The following is a 21,614-nucleotide window of genomic DNA, read 5'->3' as shown; positions in this document are numbered from 1 at the left end:
ACTGACTGTTGTTTCCACGTTGGCCCAGCCCCTTCATTCATTCTGGAGCTATTAGTAATTGCCCTTTGGTCTTCCCCAGTAGCATATTGGTTACTTCTGACCTTGGGCTCCTCTTCTGGGATCATAACATTTGCATGTCATACTATTCATGGGGTTCTGGTTGGAAGAATATTGGAGTGATTTGCCATCTCCTCCTCAGCCAGACTGTGTTTTGTCAGAACTCTTCATTATGATCTTTCCATCTTGGGTGCCCCTGCACATCATGGCTCATAGCTTTGTGGAGTTATGCAAGTCCTTTCACCACAACAAGGCTGTGAGACATGAAGGGACGCAAGTCATACAGAGCAAGGCTTAGAGACACAACGGTGACATTTGTGTAACATCTGAAACTGTGCTTTCTTCAGTTACCATCGCAGGGGATAAGCACACAGGGATCTTACACATTCTCTCTTATACTTGGGCTCAAATGATATCATCTTAAGTAGTAGCCTCATGTCCTTTTCAAAAGCAAGTGGTCTAGGATACACAGTCTTTGTATGCTCAGAATGAAATGAGAACTCTGGATGTCCATGGTAGTCTCTCCTTTCATCAAATAATCCTGTCACTTTCCCTGCCTCATCCTCTGTCAAAGAAGACAGCCCTAAATTCAGAATCCTGTTTATCTTTCTTTTTTTTATTTTTTAGGGTCACATATTGTCCTTTCGATTCTTCATTTGGTAATAAAGACCGATTTTCATCTCTTTATCAGATGGACAGTGATGACAGCTATCTCACCCATGCAATGATTGGACTACGGCTGCATTTTGACTGGACATGGGTATCGCTCTTTTCTGTTGAAGAAAGAGAAAGTGAGCAGTTTATTTGGGACCCGAAAACAGAGATGATACTGAAAGGTATATGTGTGGACTTTACTGCAAAGGTTCCTGCTGAAAGGCAGTTTGTGGAAGAAAACCCTGACGATTTTGACAATAGAATCAGAATTTCATCCACAAATGTATATATATTACATGCTGATATGGATAACTTCTATGTTATCAATAGAGAAACCTATTTGTATGTAACCTGGGACAAGGTGTGGATTATGCTAGCAAATGGAGATAATGTTTTGAATGAGCTAAAATATATGCCATCTTCTGTCAATGGACATCTCTGTTTTTCACACCAGATGAGGGAAATCCCAGGACTTCAACTTTATCTCAAGAATACTGATCCTTCTAAAACAAGGCAGACTTCTACTACTTTGGTCATTGGCTTCGAAAGACTAACTGCCCAATTCCTGAAATTCCTCTTGGTAGAATCGAAGACTCCCCACCAAATTTTTCCGTAGAGCTCATGTCAACAAGTACTGACATGATGCTCTTGTGTAAATCTAGCTATTTAATGTATAATACTATTTATGCAGTGGCCCAAACTCTCCATGAAATGCTTTTGGTGAAAATAGAAATGGGATCTTTGGTTAAAGCAGAGCAACCTATGCTTCTACCCTGGAAGGTAACTGTCCTTCAGATGCAGGTTATCAATGCACAATTGGAAGTTATCTGGTTGTATTTTATTGAGATGCTGCATCATGACCATATCTTTGTCTCAAATTCCACAGGATTAGGCAAAACGGAGAATTTTTTTTACATTTGTTTTATATAGATCTATATATGTTATTTCTGTTTGGAAAATGCTGCCATTGAGGGGGATGCTTTGTAACTATTTGCATTAGAAAGTTCTCTAGAAAAATATTTCCTGGGTAGGAAATATTACAGGATATAATAGGAATATTACATATAGGATGTAATGTGGTAAAATATCCATACAAGGCTTAATAGAACCTATGAAAGGAAAAAATTAGTAAAATCTTTATATTTCATTAGAATGTACTGCTACTGCTACTGCTAAGTCACTTCAGTCGTGTCTGACTCTGTGCGACCCCATAGACGGCAGCCCACCAGGCTCTCCTGTCCCTGGGATTTTCCAGGCAAGAACACTGGAGTGGGTTGCCATTTCCTTCTCCAATGCATGAAAGTGAAAATTGAAAGTGAAGCCACTCAGTTGTGTCTGACTCTCAGCGACCCCATGGACTGCAGCCTACCAGGCTCCTCCGTCCATGGGATTTTCCAGTCAAGAGTACCAGAGTAGGGTGCCATTGCCTTCTCCGATTAGAATGTACACAATGCCAGAAAATATTGATGTAATTACCATTTCTGATTCCAACTATTTTACTTATAGTGATGTATGCAAAGTGGACCAAGTGACGCATAAAATGATTATGGTGTGAAGAGAAATGGAGTCTACATGATTTCCAACATTGTCTCAGGAAAATGAATTACTTTCAGATACAACTATTTTCACAAACCCTGCAAACAATCATGGGAGCAAGGACTGTGGTCCTGATTTAAATGTGAGACCAATAATGATGATAATAAGCTCAACACATCTTACTGAGTTAAAAAATGAATTTTATCTGAATTTTCAGTCAGATTTTTGTGTATCTGCAACCCCTCTTCAGTGTATACTTAGGAATTTATGTCTTGACATGCAAGTGACAAATACGTTGAATCAATCTGTTGTTTGAAGAAAATAAACTAATGGGTTCAAATAAATGTCCTATCTTTCTAATAGTTTTTAATATAAATTTAAAGCATATATGTGTAAGGTGAGTTCAGAAAGTTAATTTTCTTCTGACTTTACTTATAATATTTGATATACAACTTAGAGTTTATTTTGTGTTGCTCTTAGTAACATAAGTGGCCTTTCCAAAATTATACCAAAATTTCGGATTCAGGATAATGAATGATGCTTCTATCACAAGAGACTAAGGAATTGAACAACGGTTACTTAAACAGTAAGGATAAAGTATCAGAAAAAATGCAAAGTAGTTATTTTAAGAAAGTTTTAAAGAAACCGAAAAATAATGATCAGAATTAACTTTTTGAGAATTCTGGCATCCAAACAAAACCTTCCAACACGCAGAATGCATAAGGAAGGAATATTGGTTGAATTTTGTTCTAGAAGTTCACTTTATTTTCATTTACCCTGGTGCTGTTTTTTACTCCACAGCTCAAGAGAAATATTTTAAACAATACCTCACATGCTTAGCACAGGTTACTACTACCAGAAGGGCTATATGACACTTATTCTAACAGATTAGGATTCTATGTTTTGACCTAAATGATGGCTCTCTGAGGGACTCATCTGAGACTTACGTTTACTTCACCTGCCTTGGAACTTTTCTTGCCTTTCCAGGTTCAAATTCATATGGTACGGCTATCCAGGAGACTGATAGGCTACAGAGAAGTTCATAAGGCTGTACTTTCACTTCAAAAAGAGAAAGACAATGCCAGGCCCCAGTGCTTATCCAAGGCCAGGAATAGGAAGTTGTTCTGAAGGACTTCTGGAGAAATGCGAGCTTCCTGATAGCAGGGGCTGTGTGTGGCAGTGTTGACTAAGTCTTGTGAGTGCAACTAAGGCAGAGGAAGGACAACTTACTGCAGCTTTGGGCTTTTAATTGCCCAAGTGCCCTGATAGAACATATTTCTTGTAATGACCTCTCTCACTAGTCACATATTCATCTATGTAATAAATGCACTCTGATTCATTCAAAACAGAATAAGAAAAAATACTCATAACAATTAAATTCATGTTCTTGAAGCTGGTTGCCTTTTCTTGCTGGTATTTATAACTGTCTCCATCACCCATTCCTATTCACTTCACCCTCAGTAAGCGCCTCAGTGGTTCCTGGATCTTCACCTGGTTGGATAACTCTCTTCTTTATTCCTGAAGGATCTAATCATTAGTAATCCTGCCTGGTTTGTTTTTCTGTAGTTTTCTATTGATTTGAATCATGAGATATACTAATATTAAGAATGCCCTAAGGAATCTCCTGATTTTCAGACTTAGGCTTCCTCACCTTCATTGCAGAGTGCAGATCAATTTCCCCTTGGTAATCAGGGTCAGTCATCTCAGCCAGTACAGAAATTTTATTTTGTGAATCTTGGCAAAGAACACAATTTGCTGTTTTTCTATATTTTTCTCTCTTCTTTATTTCATTCATATTCTTCAAAAATGTATTATTTCATTCCATGTGAAAGATCTGAATTTTGTTTCCCATATTCTCCCAGTACTCTAAGGTGTAACATTAGGCTGTTGATATAATAACTTTGAAAAAAATAAAACTGTATTTGATATAAAGAAAACAGCCTCTTATCATAAACGCCATGATCAATAATTGATAATTAACATCTCCCTTCTTGCTAAAGAATCAGTTGAAATGATGTTAACATGTCGTATGCTGATTCCAACTCTGTGAAGACCGTGAGAGCAGTTATGGCACAGAAACCATGAGCTCCCTGGAGGGACATCAGCCATGGACACAGGATGGCAGAGCTCTCAGTGTAGGATCCACTTGTCTCTCCCACACCTCAATCCGCCCCCCCAAGCTTGAAGTTTGAGAGTCACAGACTATGATGAAATAAAAAAGGCAATGGGAAAAACATATTTTTCCTCATTGTTCTTCATCAGGATAGAGGGAGACAGGTGCAGGGCTGCAGGGCGGGAGCCTCCCCAGACGTCCTCCAAGGGACTGATATGAAGCAGTAAAAAAAAGGGGAAGCCAGGCTGCTCCTGTCACAGTGACACTGAGGGTGAGGTCTCAGCACTGTGACTCCCTTATACACACCTACTTTCTGATTCTAACTGTGCCCTTCTCCGGGACATCAGCATGCAACATGTCACGTAGGGTTCACACAGGCTGAGAGACAGAGGAAATGTGGGCATATGCTGTGCTGTATGTGAGCAGAGCCTTATAGACTTGAACCTGATTCAGCTTCTCCTCAGCTCAGCTTAGACACAGATCTTTGTCTCCCTCTGGCAGATCCTGCCATGTCATTCTCTCCGGTTAGTGTTTTCCTAATCCTGCAGCCTTTACACATAGCATGTGCGATAGGTAAGGATGGCTGTTTACAACACTGCAAGTTAAGTGCCTATAGAGATGGGGATCTAAAAGTGGGTGGGTTTGTCCCCCTTTTTTCTTTGGGCTAGAAAGCAGAAATATTCCTGGTCTCTTTTGTGCGCAGACCAGAAGAAATTACATCCATTTGGTAAGTTATTGTTTGTATGTACATCTGTGTGTGTTTCACCTCCTTGAAATGACCTTAGTTGTCACAGAAATGGCAGAAATTTGGCCCATGGGATTTAGAATGGTCTATTGCTTCTGTCGCACACACAGGCAGTTGTATGGAGAAGGAAATGGCAACTCACTCCAGTACTCTTGCCTGGAGAATCCCATGGACAGAGGAGCCTGGCAGCCTACAATCCATGGGGTCGCAAAGAGTCGGACACGACTGAGCGACTAATACACACACACACACACACACACACACACACACATTGCTTCTGTGTCCCTCGACTATCTGAAATGTTTTATCTCGTTGCTTCTTTCAAGACAGAGGAGAGAATGATGTATCAACCCCATTCACTTCACCAGCAGTGTATTGAAGCTCTGTTCCTGGAGGTCTTAGAATTAGTGAGACTGCTGAACCCCAGTCCCTCCTACTGCCAGGACCCCTAGACTGAGGCACACAAGGCCTTTGAAACACTGATGCCCTGGCCTGAGGTCATCAGTAAGCCTGGCTCTGGCGTAAGAGAAAGTGGCTCAGTTGTTATGCTCACTGCTGACACAGACATTGTTGAAATGTTCCTCCTATAGAGGCCCTAAGTGCTTAGATTCACCAGCATAAAAGATAAGTCTCCTAAAGGTCATTAATTTAATCTCATCAGTAATGTGGCATTCACCTCTTTCCCAGAAGCCAAAAGAAGAAAACAATATTTATGAGGAATTATAGATCATTTTGATCTATAATTTTAAATTCTCCAGGAGAAATTAGGAATTGCCTCAAAATCTGGATTTATCTAATCCTGTGGCATGCATGTCTATGACTGAGTTTAGTACCAATGCTTAAAAACTGGTTTTTCTTGAGCAACCTATGTCCTGTTCCTGCTTTGTTGGTTGAAAGAATAAGCAGTGCTTCTGCACAATTTATCAACATGTTGGTGTCCTTAGAAGAGTGTGGAGATATTTAGAATCTACATACTTTGTTTTGTTACTAGTTCTTTCTGGAATTTTGTTTAACCCTAGTCATTTAAATAGGGGTCCTTGCACTGGAAGGCTCTGACCTTTCCTCTCATCTGTGTGATGACCTCTTGTGCTCAACCTTTGTCCCTTCCAGATGTCTCATTTCATGTCTCCTTTCTTCTTGGTTTGCTTCTGTGTATTTTACCAAAACATAAATTGAAATGTCTTATACAAGTTGTTAGATGAGCGTACATTCTCCAGTTTGGTGAAAGCTACTGATTACTGACCTTCTAACAGGGTTAGAATGGCAGGAAATGAGTACCAGGCCATAAAGAACCTATCTGATTCTCGATACTGTGAGGGGAAAGAGAGAACATATTTTGTCCATGAGGTCTGTGTGGTGGAGGGTTTGAGAATTTTAGTAATGTCACGTGGCTGGAGGCCAAACTTTCAGAATTACTTCTGTACAGTACACAGGGATCTTTCTGCATATCTCCATTCTGGGCACAAGGGCTGCAGGTATCATGTGACTGTCAACTCTGGCATGTTTTTCTAAGCTATGTGGTTTACCGCATGAATATATACTATCAACTTGATTCTGTAAACTGCTTCTTTCACACAACAGTTTATCCTGAACATTACTTATCATGAGTAAATAGACTTTTATGTTATTGTTTAATGTGTACAAATGTGATTTCATATAGATATGGAATATTTATTAATTCATTGCCATTAATTTTTTCAGTAATAAATTAGGGATTGTTAATTCCTTATAATAAACTGGGAACATTTCTGTTATTTTAATACTTAAAAATTTTTGGACCAAGACACATGCACTTTTCATAGAGCATTTGATGTGTGTTGTCAAGAAATCTGCTGGGAACGAGCACTTCACAATACAGCCAGCAGAGGGCAGGGTCATCCTTTTTCTACATTCTTGCAAAATTGAATATTCAAATTTTGCTTCACTTCAGAGGCACATAATAACTGCTGCTGCTGCTGCTAAGTCGCTTCAGTCGTGTCCGACTCTGTGCGACCCCATGGACTGCAGCCCACCAGGCTCCTCTGCCCATGGGATTTTCCAGGCAAGAGTACTGGAGTGGGTTGCCATTGCCTTCTCCCACATAATACTAGACCATGATATTACAGTGCACGTTTTTGCTGATTAGAATCTCAGTATCTTTGCCTATGGTTTTTTGCCATTGCATCTATTTTTCAACACTGTGTTCATAGTCTTTTGTCTTTTATGTTATCTTTACTGAAGTTCTGGCTCTTTATTTATTCACATATTCCTATGTAATAATTATCTGAGCCTATTATTACAGATTTCACAATTATTTATCACATGGTTTATTTAGAGCTATTTAAACATCAAAAATCTTAAATATTCAGAAAATGCAATTATCATAATATCAGAAAGTGTAAGTTACTCAGTCATGTCTGAGTTTTGAGTGACTCAATTTCTGATGTTACCATAATTGCATTTTCTAAATATTTATGATTTTTGATGTTTAAGTAGCTCTGAATAGATCATTGTGATAAATAATTGTGAAATCTATAACAATGGCCTCAGATAGTTATTATATAAGGAGTATTATGAATAAATAAGCAAAGGATTAGCACCTCAATAGAAGAAAAGTCACATATAAAATTAAAAATGATTGATAGAAGAAAAAGATAGAGTTTGTTGAATAAAAACAAGACTATTTGAATGGATGCATGTATCTCAAAGACAATATAATTAGGCAAAATTGTCCTCATAAGAGTTGACTAATCAGAATGGAAAATAAGGGTGATATTTGTTTTTCTCTTTCTGACTTCAGTCTGTATTACAGACTGTAGGTTTGTCCACTTCAGTTTAACTGACTCAAATTTGTTCCTTTTTATCACTAATATTCCATTGTATGTATGTACTGGAACTTCTTTATTCATTCAAATATTGACAGACATCTAGGTTGCCTCCGTGTCCTGGTTATTGTATATAGTGCTGCAATGAACATTGGGGTACATATGTCTTTTTGAATTAATGAATGTTTTTTCAGGGTATATACTTGCATATACATATATATATGTGTGTGTGTGTGTGTGTGTGTATATATATATATATATGTATAGAGAGAGAGAGAGAGAGAGAGAGAATCTAGAAAAATGGTACTGATCAACTAATTTTCAGGGCAGGAATAGAGACCCAGATGTAGAGAACAAATTGTGGACACAGCAGGGGAAGGAGAGGGTGAGATGAATTGAAAGAGTAGTGTTAAATTGTATTCATTACCATGTGTAAAATAGATAGCTGTTGGGAAGTTGCTATAAAACACAAAGAGCTCAGCTTAGTGCTCCATGACAACTTAGAGGAGTGAGATGGGGGCAGGGGTCATGAGAGGGAGGCACTATTTGGAAGGGTTATATGTATACTTATAGCTGATTCATGTTCTTGTATGGCAGAAAGCAACACAATATTTTAAGCAATTATCCTCCAATTAAAAATAAAAATTAAAAAAGAAAAACAACAGAAAAGAAAATAATAGTGAAAGTCCCTTCTAATGCATCAGCTGAATATGATGTCAGAAAGAAATCCCCCCAAATGTAGGAACTTTGAAATCTGGTGTTATTTAATGTATTTGAAGTATGGGAAAGGTGCTTGCATCTTGACTTTCAGCCCTAAGAAAAACAAGATGACATTTGAGAATCAACTATCTTTCAAAAATGGTTTATGAGCTGTTTTTTTTTTTTACTCCTTACATATGTAGAGGAGAATATCTTGCTATCTTGATGCACTTGATCTTTAAAGAGCAAAAAAAAAAAAAAAGTGTATTCCATCGACAGCTATATATTCCAAATAAATACCACCTCACACCACTTCCAGTGCACTATAAACCTCTCTAGGTTGATTGGCTACAATTTGCTTCCTCACAATTAGAGAGCCTTACCAATGTCTTCCAGACCCCTGGGAACCTTATTCATACCATCTCCATATGAGAAGACAGGAGAACCTCTGTGGAAAACCTTGGCTTAAAGCCCTTCCCTTCCCTTGACTTGGCTTATGATATACCCCTGAATTACTTGACCATTCTGCCTAATGCTGTCCCCACTGTTTAGGCTCTTCACGAAGAGCTACCAACATGTTCTGGCCTTTGTCTTTGGCATTGAGGAGATCAACAAAAACCCTCATCTCCTTCCCAAACTGACCTTGGGTTATGATCTCTACAATGCCTTTGAAAGTGACCACAGGACTCTAGATAGTTACAGGAACTGCATGAGCATTTTCAGTGAGATTGGACCACTTCTGGACCTGTACAAAATTCCACAAGTGAGTGGACTGAGTTCTGGTGAGAGATACTGCTCTTCCCCAATTTCTTTCCCTCTCATCACAACAATGGTAAAGATGGAAGCAGAGTGTATGCTTCCCACAGAGTTATAAACACCTTCCAGAGTTCCAGAGACTTCATCAGATTGTGAGGGCTTTCCCTGGGTTTGGAAGGAAGAGGAAAAAATGCAGTCAATACTCTGAAACCCAGATCTGTGCTCAAGGCCAAAGTATCCATCCCACAGCTACTGGGATTATTGAGTTGTCATGGATCAGAAACTTTTACATCATAACAAATGCCCACAATATTAGGGACTACCTCACCCAAAGGCAGAGTCTCTCAGAGCACAAGCAGAAGCCAGTGTCTAGCAGATATGACAATTGAGCGCTTGGTTCCCTTGTCTCAATCTGAGAGAAAACTGAAGGGCCATCTCAGCTTCAGAGATTACTGACGATTGACTGAGACTCAGTTACAACTGTTTTGTACTTCAGCATTTCCTTCTGCCCATTTCTGCCTTGCGCCAGTCCTATGGGTTTATCTCTGGAGGACACCCCCATAAACTTTCCACATGTAACACTCCATTTCAGAATTTCATTCCAGGGAAAGACCTGACCAGCAAAAGTCAGGCAACATTACTTTTGAGCATAGCTGCATTAGCTTTCTGAGAGGATAGGTTATTGCAATTTCCAGGATAATCTAGGTAAGGTTCAGGCAATAAATTTAATATATCATTGTGTTTAATGAGAAAAGCTTTATTAATTCTCAGAGTTTATATGGAACATTGTTTGCTGGTGGAAATGAATCTCTTTTTAAGTAGCCATGTTGTTGTTGTCATTGTTGTTAAGCTGCTAAATCGTGTTCAACTCTTTTCAACCCCAAGGCTGGTAGCACACCAGGCACCCCTATCTTTCACTATCTCGCTGGTTTTGCTCAGTTTCATTTCCATTGAGTCCGTGAGGCTATCTGACCATTTCATACTCTGCTGCACCCTTCTCTTTTGCCTTCACTCTTTCCCACCACCACAGTCTTTTCCAGTGAGTTGTCTCTTCACCTCAGGTGCCCAAAATATTGGAGCTTCAACTTCAGCAACAGTACTTTTATTGAATATTCAGGGTTAATTTCCTTTAGGATTGACAGGTTTGATCTCCTTGTAGTCCAAAGGACTCTCAAGGATCTCCTCTAGCACCACAATTTTTTTTCCATTTATTTTTATTAGTTAGAGGCTAATTACTTTACAATATTGTAGTGGTTTTTGTCATACATTGACATGAATCAGCCATGGATTTACATGTGTTCCCCATCCTGAACCCCACTCCCACCTCCCTCCCCATCCCATTCCTCTGGGTCATCCCAGTGCACCAGCCCCGAGCACTTGTCTCATGCATCCAACCTGGGCTGGTGATCTGTTTCACCCTTGATAATATACATGTTTCAATGCTGTTCTCTCAGATCATCCCACCCTTGCCTTCTCCCATAGAGTCCAAAAGTCTGTTCTGTACATCTGTCTCTTTTTCTGTCTTGCATATAGGGTTATCATTACCATCTTTCTAAATTCCATATATATGCATTAATATACTGTATTGGTGTTTATCTTTCTGGCTTACTTCACTCTGTATAATGGGCTCTGGTTTTATCCATCTCATTAGAACTGATTCAAATATATTCTTTTCAATGGCTGAGTAATATTCCATTGTGTATATGTACCACAGCTTTCTTATCCATTCGTCTGCTGATGGGCATCTAGGTTGCTTCCATGTCCTGGCTATTATAAACAGTAACACCACAATTTTTAAAAATTAATTATTTTAGTTGGAGGATAATTACTTTACAACTTTGTGATGGTTTTTGCCATACATTGACATGAATCAGCCATGGGTGCACGTGTCCCCTCATCCTGAACCCTCCTCCCTACCTCCCTCGCCTCCCTATCCCTCCGTGTTGTCCCAGAGCACCAGCTTTTTTTTTTTTGTTGTTCTTTTTTTTTTTTATTATTATTTTTTTTTTCCAGTGGGTTTTGTCATACATTGATATGAATCAGCCATGGATTTACATGTATTCCCAATCCCGATCCCCCCTCCCACCTCCCTCTCCACCCGATTCCTCTGGGTCTTCCCAGTGCACCAGGCCGGAGCACTTGTCTCGTGCATCCCACCTGGGCTGGTGATCTGTTTCACCATAGATAGTATACATGCTGTTCTTTTGAAATATCCCACCCTCACATACTCCCACAAAGTTCAAAAGTCTGTTCTGTATTTCTGTGTCTCTTTTTCTGTTCTGCATATAGGGTTATCGTTATCACCTTTCTAAATTCCATATACATGTGTCAGTATGCTGTAATGTTCTTTATCTTTCTGGCTTACTTCACTCTGTATAAGGGGCTCCAGCTTCATCCATCTCATTAGGACTGGTTCAAATGAATTCTTTTTAATGGCTGAGTAATATTCCATGGTGTATATGTACCACAGCTTCCTTATCCATTCATCTGCTGATGGGCATCTAGGTTGCTTCCATGTCCTGGCTATTATAAACAGCAGAGCACCAGCTTTGAGTGCCCTGCTTCATGCATCGAACTTGCATTGGTCATATATTTTACATATGGTAATATACTTGTTTCAATGCTATTCTCTCAAATCATCCCACCCTCCCCTTCTCCCGCATAGTTCAAAATTCTGTTCTTTACATCTGCATCTCTTTTGCTGCCTTGCATATAGGACTGTCATTACCATCTTTCTAAATTCCATATATATGTGTTAATATACTGTATTGGTGTTTCTCTTTCTGACTTACTTCACTCTGTATAATAGGCTCCAGTTTCATCCACCTCATTAGTACTGACAAACGCTTTTCTTTTTATAGCTGAGTAATATCCATTGTGGCTTCCTTGGTGGCTCAGAGGTTAAAGTGCCTGCTTGCAACATGGGAGACCTGGGTTTGATCCCTGGGTTGGGAAGATTCCCTGGAGAAGGAAATGGCAACCAACTCCAGTATTCTTGCCTGGAGAATCCCATGGATGGAGGAGCCTAGTGGGCTACAGTCCATGGGGTCGCAAAGAGTCGGACATGACTGAGCGACTTCATGTACCACAACTTCCTTATCCATTTGTCTGCTGATGGACATTTAGGTTGCTTCCATGTCCTAGCTATTGTAAACAGTGCTTCAATGAACATTGGGGTACATATGCTTCTTTCAGTTCTGCCCAGCAGTGTGATTGCTGGGTCATATGGCAATTCTATTCCCAGTTTTTTAAGGAATCTCCACACTGTTCTCCATAGTGGCTGTAACTGTTTCCATTCACACCAACAGTGTAAGAGGGTTCCCTTTTCTCCAAACCCTCTCCAGCATTTATTATTCATAGACATTTTGATGATGGCCATTCTGACCGGTGTGAGATGATACCTCGTTGTGGTTTTTATTTGCATTTCTTTTTTAATAAAGAGTGATGTTGAGCATCTTTTCATGTGTTTATTAGCCATCTGTATCTCTTCTTTGGAGAAATGTCTCTTTAGTTCTATTGACCACTTTTTGATTGGGTTGTTTGTTTTTCTGGTATTGAGCTACATGAACTGCTTGTATATATTGGAGATTAATTCTATGTCAGTTTCATTTGCTATTAGTTTCTCCTATTCTGAGGGCTGCCTTTTCACTGTGCTTATAGTTTCCTTTATTGTGCAAAAGCTTTTAAGTTTAATTAGGTCCCATTTGTTTATTTTTGCTTTTATTTCCATTACTCTGGGAGGTGGGTCATATAGGATCTTGCTGTGATTTATGTCAGAGAGTGTTCTGCCTATGTTTTCCTCTTGGAGTTTTATAGTTTCCGGTCTTGCATTTAGATCTTTAATCCATTTTGGGTTTATTTTTGTGTATGATGTTAGAAAGTGTTCTAGTTTCATTTTGTTACATGTGGTTGACCAGTTTTCCCAGCATCACTTGTTAAAGAGATTGTCTTTTCTCCACTGTATATTTTGCCTCCTTTGTCAAAGATAAGGTGTCCACAGATACATGGATTTATCTCTGGGCTTTCTATTTTGTTCCATTGACCTATATTTCTGTCTTTGTGCCAGTACCATACTGTCTTGATGACTGTAGTTTTGTAGTATAGTCTGAAGTCAGGAAGGTTGATTTCTCCAGTTCCATTCTTCTTTCTCAAGGTTGTTTTGGCTATTCGAGGTTTTCATGTTTCCATACAAATTGTGAAATTATTTATTCTAGTTCTGTGAAAAATATCATTGGTAGCTTGATAGGGATTGTGCTGAATCTATAGATTGCTTTGGGTAGTATACTCATTTTCACTATACTGATTCTTCCAGTCCATGAACATGGTATATTTCTCTATCTATTTCTGGCATCTTTGACTTCTTTCATCAGTATTTTATAGTTTTCTATACATAGGGCTTTTGTTTCTTTGAGTAAATTTATTCCTAAGTATTTTTTTCTTTTCATTGCAATGGTGAATGGTATTGTTTACTTAATTTCTCCTTCTATTTTTCCCTTGTTAGTGTATAGGAACACAATGGATTTCTGTGTATTAATTTAATATCCTGAAGCTTTTCTATATTCATTGATTAGCTCTAGCAATTTTATGGTGGTATCTTTAGGGTTTTCTATATACAGGATCATGTCATCTGCAAACAGTGATGTTTTACTTCTTCTCTTCCAATCAGGATTCCTTTTATTTCTTTTTCTTCTCTGACTGCTGTGCCTAGGACTTCCAAAACTATGTTGAATAGTAATGGTGAGAGTTGGCACCTTTGTCTTGTTCCTGATTTTAGAGGAAAAGCTTTCTATTTTTCTCCATTGAGGATAATGTTTGCTGTGAGTTTGTCATATGTGGCCTTTATTATGTTGAGGTATGTTCCTTCTATGCCTGCTTTCTGGAGAGTTTTTTTTTTTTTTAATCATAAATGGGTGTTGAATTTTGTCAAAGGCTTTCTCTGCATCTATTGAAAGAATCATGGTTTTTATCATTCAATTTGTTAATATAGTGTATCACATTGATTGATTTGCAACTATTAAGGTACCCTTGCCTCCTTGGAATAAAGCCCATTTGGTCATGATGTATGATCTTTTAAGTATGTTGTTGGATTCTGTTTGCTAGAATTTTGTTGAGGATGTTTGCATCTATGTTCATCAGTGATATTGGCCTGTAGTTTTCATTTTTTGTGGTGTCTTTGGTTTTGGTATTAGGGTGATGGTGGCCTCATAGAATAAGTTGGGGAATTTACCTTCCTTTGCAATTTTGTGGAAGGATTTGGGTAGGATAGATGTTAGTTCATCTCTAAATTTTTGGTAGAATTCACATGTGAAGCCATCTTGTCCTGGGCCTTTGTTGGAAGATTTTAGATTACAGTTTCAATTTCAGTGCTTGTGATTGGTCTGTTCATATTTTCTATTTCTTCCTGGTTCAGTTTTGGAAGGTTATATTTTCTAAGAATTCATCTATTTCTTCCAAGTTATCCATTTTATTGGCATATAGTTGCTCACAGTAGTCTCTTATGATCTTTTGTAGTTTTGTGTTGTCTGTTGTGTGATTTCTCCATTTTCATTTCTAATTTTATTGACTTGATTCTTCTTCCTGTTTTTCTTGATGATTCTGGCTAATGATTTGTCTATTTTGTTTATCTTCTCAAAGAACCAACTTTTAGTTTTGTTGATCTTTGCTATAGTCTCCTTTGTTTCTTTTTCATTTATTTCTGCTATGAGTTTTATTATTTCTTTCCTTCTACTAACTTTAGGGTTTTTCTGTTCTTCTTTTTCTAGTTGCTTTAGGTGTAAAGTTAGGCTGTTTATTTGATGTTTCTCTTGTTTCTTGAGGTAGGCTTGTATTGCTATGAGCCTCCCTCTGGGCACTGCTTTTACTGAATCCCATAGGTTTTGGGTTGTCATGTTTTCATTTACATTTGTTTCTGTGCATATTTTGATATCCTTTATGACTTCTTCTGTGATATATTGGTTATTCAGAAGTGTGTTGTTTAGCCTCCATATGTTTGTATTTTTTATAGTTTTTTCTCTGTAGTTGATATCTAATCTTACTGCATTGTGATCAGAAAAGATGCTTGAAATGATTTCAATTTTTAAAAATTTACCAGGGCTAGATTTGTGCCCCAAGATGTGATCTATCATGAAGAATGTTTCATGTGCACTTGAGAAAAAGGTGAAATACATTTTTTTTTGGTGAAATGCCCTCTAGATGTCAATTAGATCTAACCGGTCCATTGTATCATTTAAAACTTGTGTTTCCCTGCTAATTTTCTGTTTGGTTGACCTATCCATAGGTGTGAGTAGGGTATTAAAGTCCCCCATTATTATTGTGTTACTCTTAACGTCCCCTTTCATACATGTTAGCATTTGCCTTACGTATAGAGGTGCTCATAATGTTGGGTGCATATATATTTGTAATTGTTTATCTTCTTGGATTGATCCCTTGATCATTATGTAGTGTCCTATGTCTCTCATCATGGTCTTTATTTTAAAGTTTATTTTATCTGATATGAGTATTGCTACTCCTGCTTTCTTTTGGTCTCCATTTTCATGAGATATCTTTTTCCAGCCCCTCACTTTCAGTCTGTATGTGTCCCTATGTTTGAGGTGGGTCTCTTGTAGACAGCATATATAGGGGTCTTGTTTTTATATCCATTTGGCCATGGATTTGGGTGGACTCTGGGAGTTGGTGATGGACAGGGAGGCCTGGAATGCTGCGGTTCATGGGGTCGCAAAGAGTCAGGCATGACTGAGTGACTGAACTGAATGTTTATATTCTCCTGTTATTTAAAATTTCTGATTTATCCATTTAGTGGTTGCCTAGTGATTTACCATATGTTATATTGAAACACACAGAGACATTTCCTTTTTGTTGAACATATATATATATATATATATTCACAACACACTTCCCTGTCCTTCCTGATCTCTTGTAGTTTGCTCAAACTCATGTCCATTGAGTAGGTGACACCATTCAACCATCTTATCCACTGTCATGGCCTTCTCTCTTGCCCTCAGTCTTTCCCAGCATCAGGGTCTTTTCCAATGAGTCAGCTCTTTTCATCAGGTGGCCAAAGTATTGGAGCTTCAGCTTCAGCATCAGTTCTTCCAACGAATATTCAGGACTGATCTCCTTTAGGATGGACTGGTTGGATCTCCTTGCAGTCCAAGGGACTCTTGAGAGTCTTCTCCAACATCACAGTTCAAATGCATCAATTGCTCAGCCCTCAGCCTTCTTTATGGTACAGCTCTCACATCTGTACATGACCACTGGAAAAAACATAGCTTTGACTAGACAGACCTTTGTTGGCAAAATGATGTGTCTGCTTTTAAATACACTGTCTAGATTTGTCATAGCTTTTCCTCCAAGGAGCAAGTGTCTTTTAATTTCATGGCTGCAGTCACCTTCCACAGTGATTTTGGAGCCCAAGAAAATAAAGTCTGTCACTGTTTCCATTTTTTCCCATCTATATGCCATGAAATGATGGGATCAGATGCCATGATCTAAGTTTTTCAAATGTTGAAGTTTTAAGCCAGCTTTCTCACTCTCCTCTTTCACCTTCATCAAGGGGCTCTTTAGTTCCTCTTCACTTTTGCCATTAGGGTGGTGTCATCTGCATATATGAAGTTGTTGATATTTCTCCCGGCAATCTTGACTGATAGCCTGTGATTCATCCAGCCTGGCATTTCTGATGATGTACTCTGCATATAAGTTAAATAAGCAGGGTGGCAATATACAGCCTTGACATACTCCTTTCTCAATTTGAACTAGTTCATTGTTCAATGTCTGGTTCTAACTGTTTCTTCTTGTCCTGTATACAGGTTTCTTAGGAGGCAGGTAATGTGGTCTGGTATTCTCATTTGTTTAAGAATTTTCTACAGTTTGTTGTGATCCACACAGTCAAAGGCTTTAGTGTAGTCAATGAAGCAAAAGTAGATGTTTTTCTGGAATACCCTTGCTTTTTCTATGATCCAGTGGATTTTGGCAATTTGATATCTAGGTCCTCAGCCTTTTCTAAATCCATCTGGAAGTTCTTAGTTCATGTACTGTTGAAATCTAGCTTGAAAGATTTTGAGCATTATCTTGCTAGAATGTGAATTGAGTGCAATTGTGCAGCAGTTTGAACATTCTTTGGCATTGCTTTTCTTTGGGAGTGGAATGAAAACTGACCTTTTCCAGTCCTGTGGCACTGCTGTTTCCAAATTTTCTGGCATAGTAAGTGCAGCACTTTAACAGCATCATCTTTTAGGATTTGAAATAGCTCAGCTGGAATTTCATCACCTCCAATAGCTTTGTTCATAGTAATACTTCCCTATGGCCCACTTGACTTCATACTCCAGGATGTCTGGCTTTAGGTGAATGATCACACCATCATGGTTATCTGGGTCATCAAGAACTGTTTTGTACTGTTCTGTGGATTCTGGTCACATCTTCTTAATATCTCCTCCTCTGTTAAGTCCATACTGTTTCTGTCTGCTATTGTGCCCATCGTTGTATGAAATGTTCCATTGGTATCTCTGATTTTCTTGAAGATATCTCTAGTCTTTCCCATTCTATTATTTTCCTCTATTTCTTTGCCTTGATCACTTAAGAAGACTTTCTCATCTCTCCTTGTTATTCTTTGGAACTCTGCATTCAGATGGGTATATCTTTCCCCTTCTCCTTTGCCTTTAGCTTCTTTTCTTTTTTTCAGCTGTTTGTAAGTCCTCCGCAGAAAGCCATTTTGCCTTTTGCATTTCTTTTTCTTGGGGGTGGTCTTGATCACTGCCTCCTCCACAGTGTCACAAATCTCCACCCATAGTTCTTCAGGCACCCTGTCTATCAGATATAATCCCTTGAATGTATTTGTCACTTCCACAGCATAATCATAAACGATTTGATTTAGGTCATATCTGATTGGTGTAGTGGTTTTCCCTACTTTCTTCAATTTAAGTCTGAATTTTGCAACATGGTGTTCATGATGAGAGCCACAGTCAGCTCCAGGTCTTGTTTCTCCTGACTGTATAGAGCTCCTCCATCTTCAGTCACAAAGAATATAATCAATCTGATTTTGGTATTGACCATCTGGTGATGTCCATGTGTATAGTTGTCTTTTGTGTTGTTGGAAGAGGATGTTTGCTATGACCAGTGCGTTCTCTTGGAAAATCTGTTAGCCTTTGCCCTGCTTCATTTTGTACTCTAAAGCCAAACTTGCCGGTTACTCCAAGTATCTCTTGACTTTTTACTTTTGCATTCCAATCCCCTATGAAGAAAAGGACATCTTTTTTGGGTGTTAGTTCTAGAAGGTGTTTTCCTAAAATATAGATACATATCTCAAGAAAATTCACTAAAGTTATTAAATTTAGGCTACTCTTGTAGCTTAAAATGAACAAGGAATTTTCACTGTTTAAGGGGAAGCAAATCAACTCTGGAGAGTTCCTGAGGTTTCATTCAAGAGAAGGGAAAAGTGTTGGGGAGAGAACAGCAGAAGGGCAGCATCTCATAATTTCCCCAATTGTTCAGTATTCTACATTTAGGTGTAATTCCTCTCTTTTAGTATATGTGCTGCCGAAGTGAGCATAATTCCTCTCTTTTAAATTACAGTATGGAATTTGTATCCATTTAGTTATGGTGATTTTAGTAACTAATTATGAGTCAGCTATGCAATAAGATATTTATACAGTAGGATATGAGCTTATAACACCTAATATATATTTAAATGACTTTATCTCATCATCTCGTAGTTTAAAATGCACCTTTCCTTAGCATCTTGTATTATAAAAGATACCAGTTTATTTTAATATTAAATGTTGAAAATCACCTAAACCTGGTTCATTTAAAATAATTTTTATTTATTGTACTTCAACTTATCTTGCTAATTTTAATAGTAAGCCAACTAATGGGATTTTAGTTCATCTGAGGTCCATAGTGAATTTATATTTTATTAGAGAAATTTTCTAATAATGTCATATATTTCAAATAATATTTAACTTAACATGTAAACTAATTTTCTTGAATTTTTCCTAACATAATAATGCCCCCATGAAAAATTAAGGACCTCCATTAGAAACCTGGAAATCACACATGAAAAGTTTTATTTACATAGGGTTGCAATCACCTTGGTTTCCTGAACCACACAACACCTTGGGATTTAAACTCTGAACTGTAGTTTAGTCCATGGTCACAAGCATGTTCTTTTCACAGCTGAGAAGTGTTCCTTATCTATTAAGATACCCCACATCTCCCCATCAACTTCATGAGTGCTGCCACCACCTCCTTATTCCTCAGGCTGTAGATAAGGGGGTTCAGCATGGGGGTGAGGATGTTGCTGAAAAGAGAGAGAGCCTGGTCCTGCTCTGGACTGTGTGAGGAAGTGAAAGTCATGTAAATGAATATGTTTGGGCCAAAGAAGAGACTTACCACAGTTAAGTGGGAAGAGCAGGTGGTCAGGGCTTTTTTCCTGCCCTTGACAGAGTTCATACGGAGGACAGTGAGGAAGACGAGTGTATAGGAAGCTATGATGAGACTGAAAGGCACAACAAGCAGTACAATGCTTGTAACCACCACCACTAACTGGTACACTGACATGTCTTCACAGGAAAGCTTAATGAGGACTGGGACCTCACAGAAGAAATGGTGGATCTCCCTTGACCCACAGATGGGAAAATGCATAGGGTAGACTGTATGGATAAATGAACCTATGGAGCCTCCAATCCAACATCCAGCAGCCATGTGCAGGCAGAACCTGGGGCTCATGATGGTGGGATAACGCAGTGGGATGCAGACAGCCACGTAGCGATCATAAGCCATGAGAGTCAAGATGAGGCATTCTGACATTCCCAACATCAGGAAGAAGAAACTCTGCGTTCCACAGCCAATCCATGATATGGTCCTTTTCCCTGTGAAAAAGTTAGAGGCCATCTTCGGGACAATGGTAGAAGTTAATGTCAAGTCAATGAGGGAGAGTTGACTGAGGAGAATGTACATGGGTGTATGGAGCTGAGAGTCCCCCCAAATCAAGACAATGAGAAGTAGGTTTCCCAGGAAAGCAAGGGTGTAGATTAAAATGATCACAAAGTTGAGAACAATGGAATGCTGAAACTCAGGAAAGAGTCCCACAAGGATGAAATCAGTTACTGATGATGCATTCCCACCCACCATGCCTCTAAAAGAAATATAACAGGGCTGGGGAACAAATCAAATGGATTAGAACAACGGACACTCAGTACCTGTCTTGTATAAATACGTGGATCTAAAATTTTATATCTTTCCCCTCAACATTGGACTCTCACAATATGTGCTATTAACTCATCAGAAGTATTTAACTACATATTATTTAGCATTTGCCTAGAAGTGTGTTAAATAAAGAATATTAAAAAAAAATGATCCACTTCAGTCCCTCTTTGCCTCACTTGGATTCACCTTGTTTTCCTCTTTCTTTCTTTTCTTTCTTTTTTCTCATTCTTTGTTTTTACTTGGAGAATTTTATCATAACAATGGATCTACTTTCTACAAATTTGAACCTCAAAATGTATATATTATTTCTGATAGTCATGGACCCTGATTATTAACTCTTATAGATTTGGGCAAAAGAAATGCCAAATTAATTCACTCAATTTAGTTTTGAAAATCAGAAATGAATTACTTTTCAAATTTTTAATGAAATATCCCATTGATTTACTTTTTATGGCTAAGTGCCATCATAAACAGGCTTCCCAAGTGGCACAGGTGGTAAAGAAACTGCCTGCCAATGCAGGAGATGCAAAAGACACGGATTCAATCTCTGGATTGGGATGACTCCCTGGAATAGAAAATGGCAACCCATTCCAGTAATCTTGCTTGGGAAATCCCGTGGACAGAGGAGCCTGGCCGGCTATAGTCCATGGGGTCACAAAGAGCTGGACTTCACTGAGCAACTGAGTAAGTATGTATACTTATAAATGGAGTAATAGAAATTCCTAGACTTACATAATTATCTGCCAGGAGGCCATCAATATTCCCTTTTTGACCAAATAAAGCTTATATTTTCAGTTTAGAATTTTAGATTTTCCATGACTTGGTCCAAGATACTTTTTAAAACTTGTTGACCAAATAAAGCTTATATTTTCAGTTTAGAATTTTAGATTTTCCATGACTTGGTCCAAGACACTTGGACCAAATAAAGCTTATATTTTTTGACCAAATAAAGCTTAAATTTTCAGTTTAGAATTTTAGATTTTCCATGACTTGGTCCAAGATACTTTTTAAAACTTGTGTGTTGTGTGTTAGTTGCTCAGTCGTGTCCGAC

At 38.4% G+C, this 21,614-nt stretch overlaps 1 protein-coding gene across 1 annotated transcript; it reads right to left on the bottom strand.

Annotated features, from left to right (window-relative positions):
- Positions 1–19,552: 19,552 nt before the first annotated feature.
- LOC133062884 (olfactory receptor 2M2-like) lies at positions 19,553–20,636 on the bottom strand. Its single transcript, XM_061152238.1, has one exon. The coding sequence runs from the start codon at positions 20,486–20,488 to the stop codon at positions 19,553–19,555; it is 936 nt and encodes a 311-aa protein (XP_061008221.1). The 5' UTR covers positions 20,489–20,636.
- Between the last annotated feature and the right edge of the window lie 978 nt (positions 20,637–21,614).

This window comes from Dama dama, chromosome 9, assembly GCF_033118175.1.
Source record: "Dama dama isolate Ldn47 chromosome 9, ASM3311817v1, whole genome shotgun sequence".
NCBI classification, from domain to species: domain Eukaryota; kingdom Metazoa; phylum Chordata; class Mammalia; order Artiodactyla; family Cervidae; genus Dama; species Dama dama.
This window is presented reverse-complemented; position numbering and strand designations above follow the sequence as displayed.

Bases quoted from the DNA above. Each gene is read 5' to 3' on its own strand.
- LOC133062884 (XM_061152238.1), bottom strand. From the start codon at position 20,488: ATGGTGGGTGGGAATGCATCATCAGTAACTGATTTCATCCTTGTGGGA.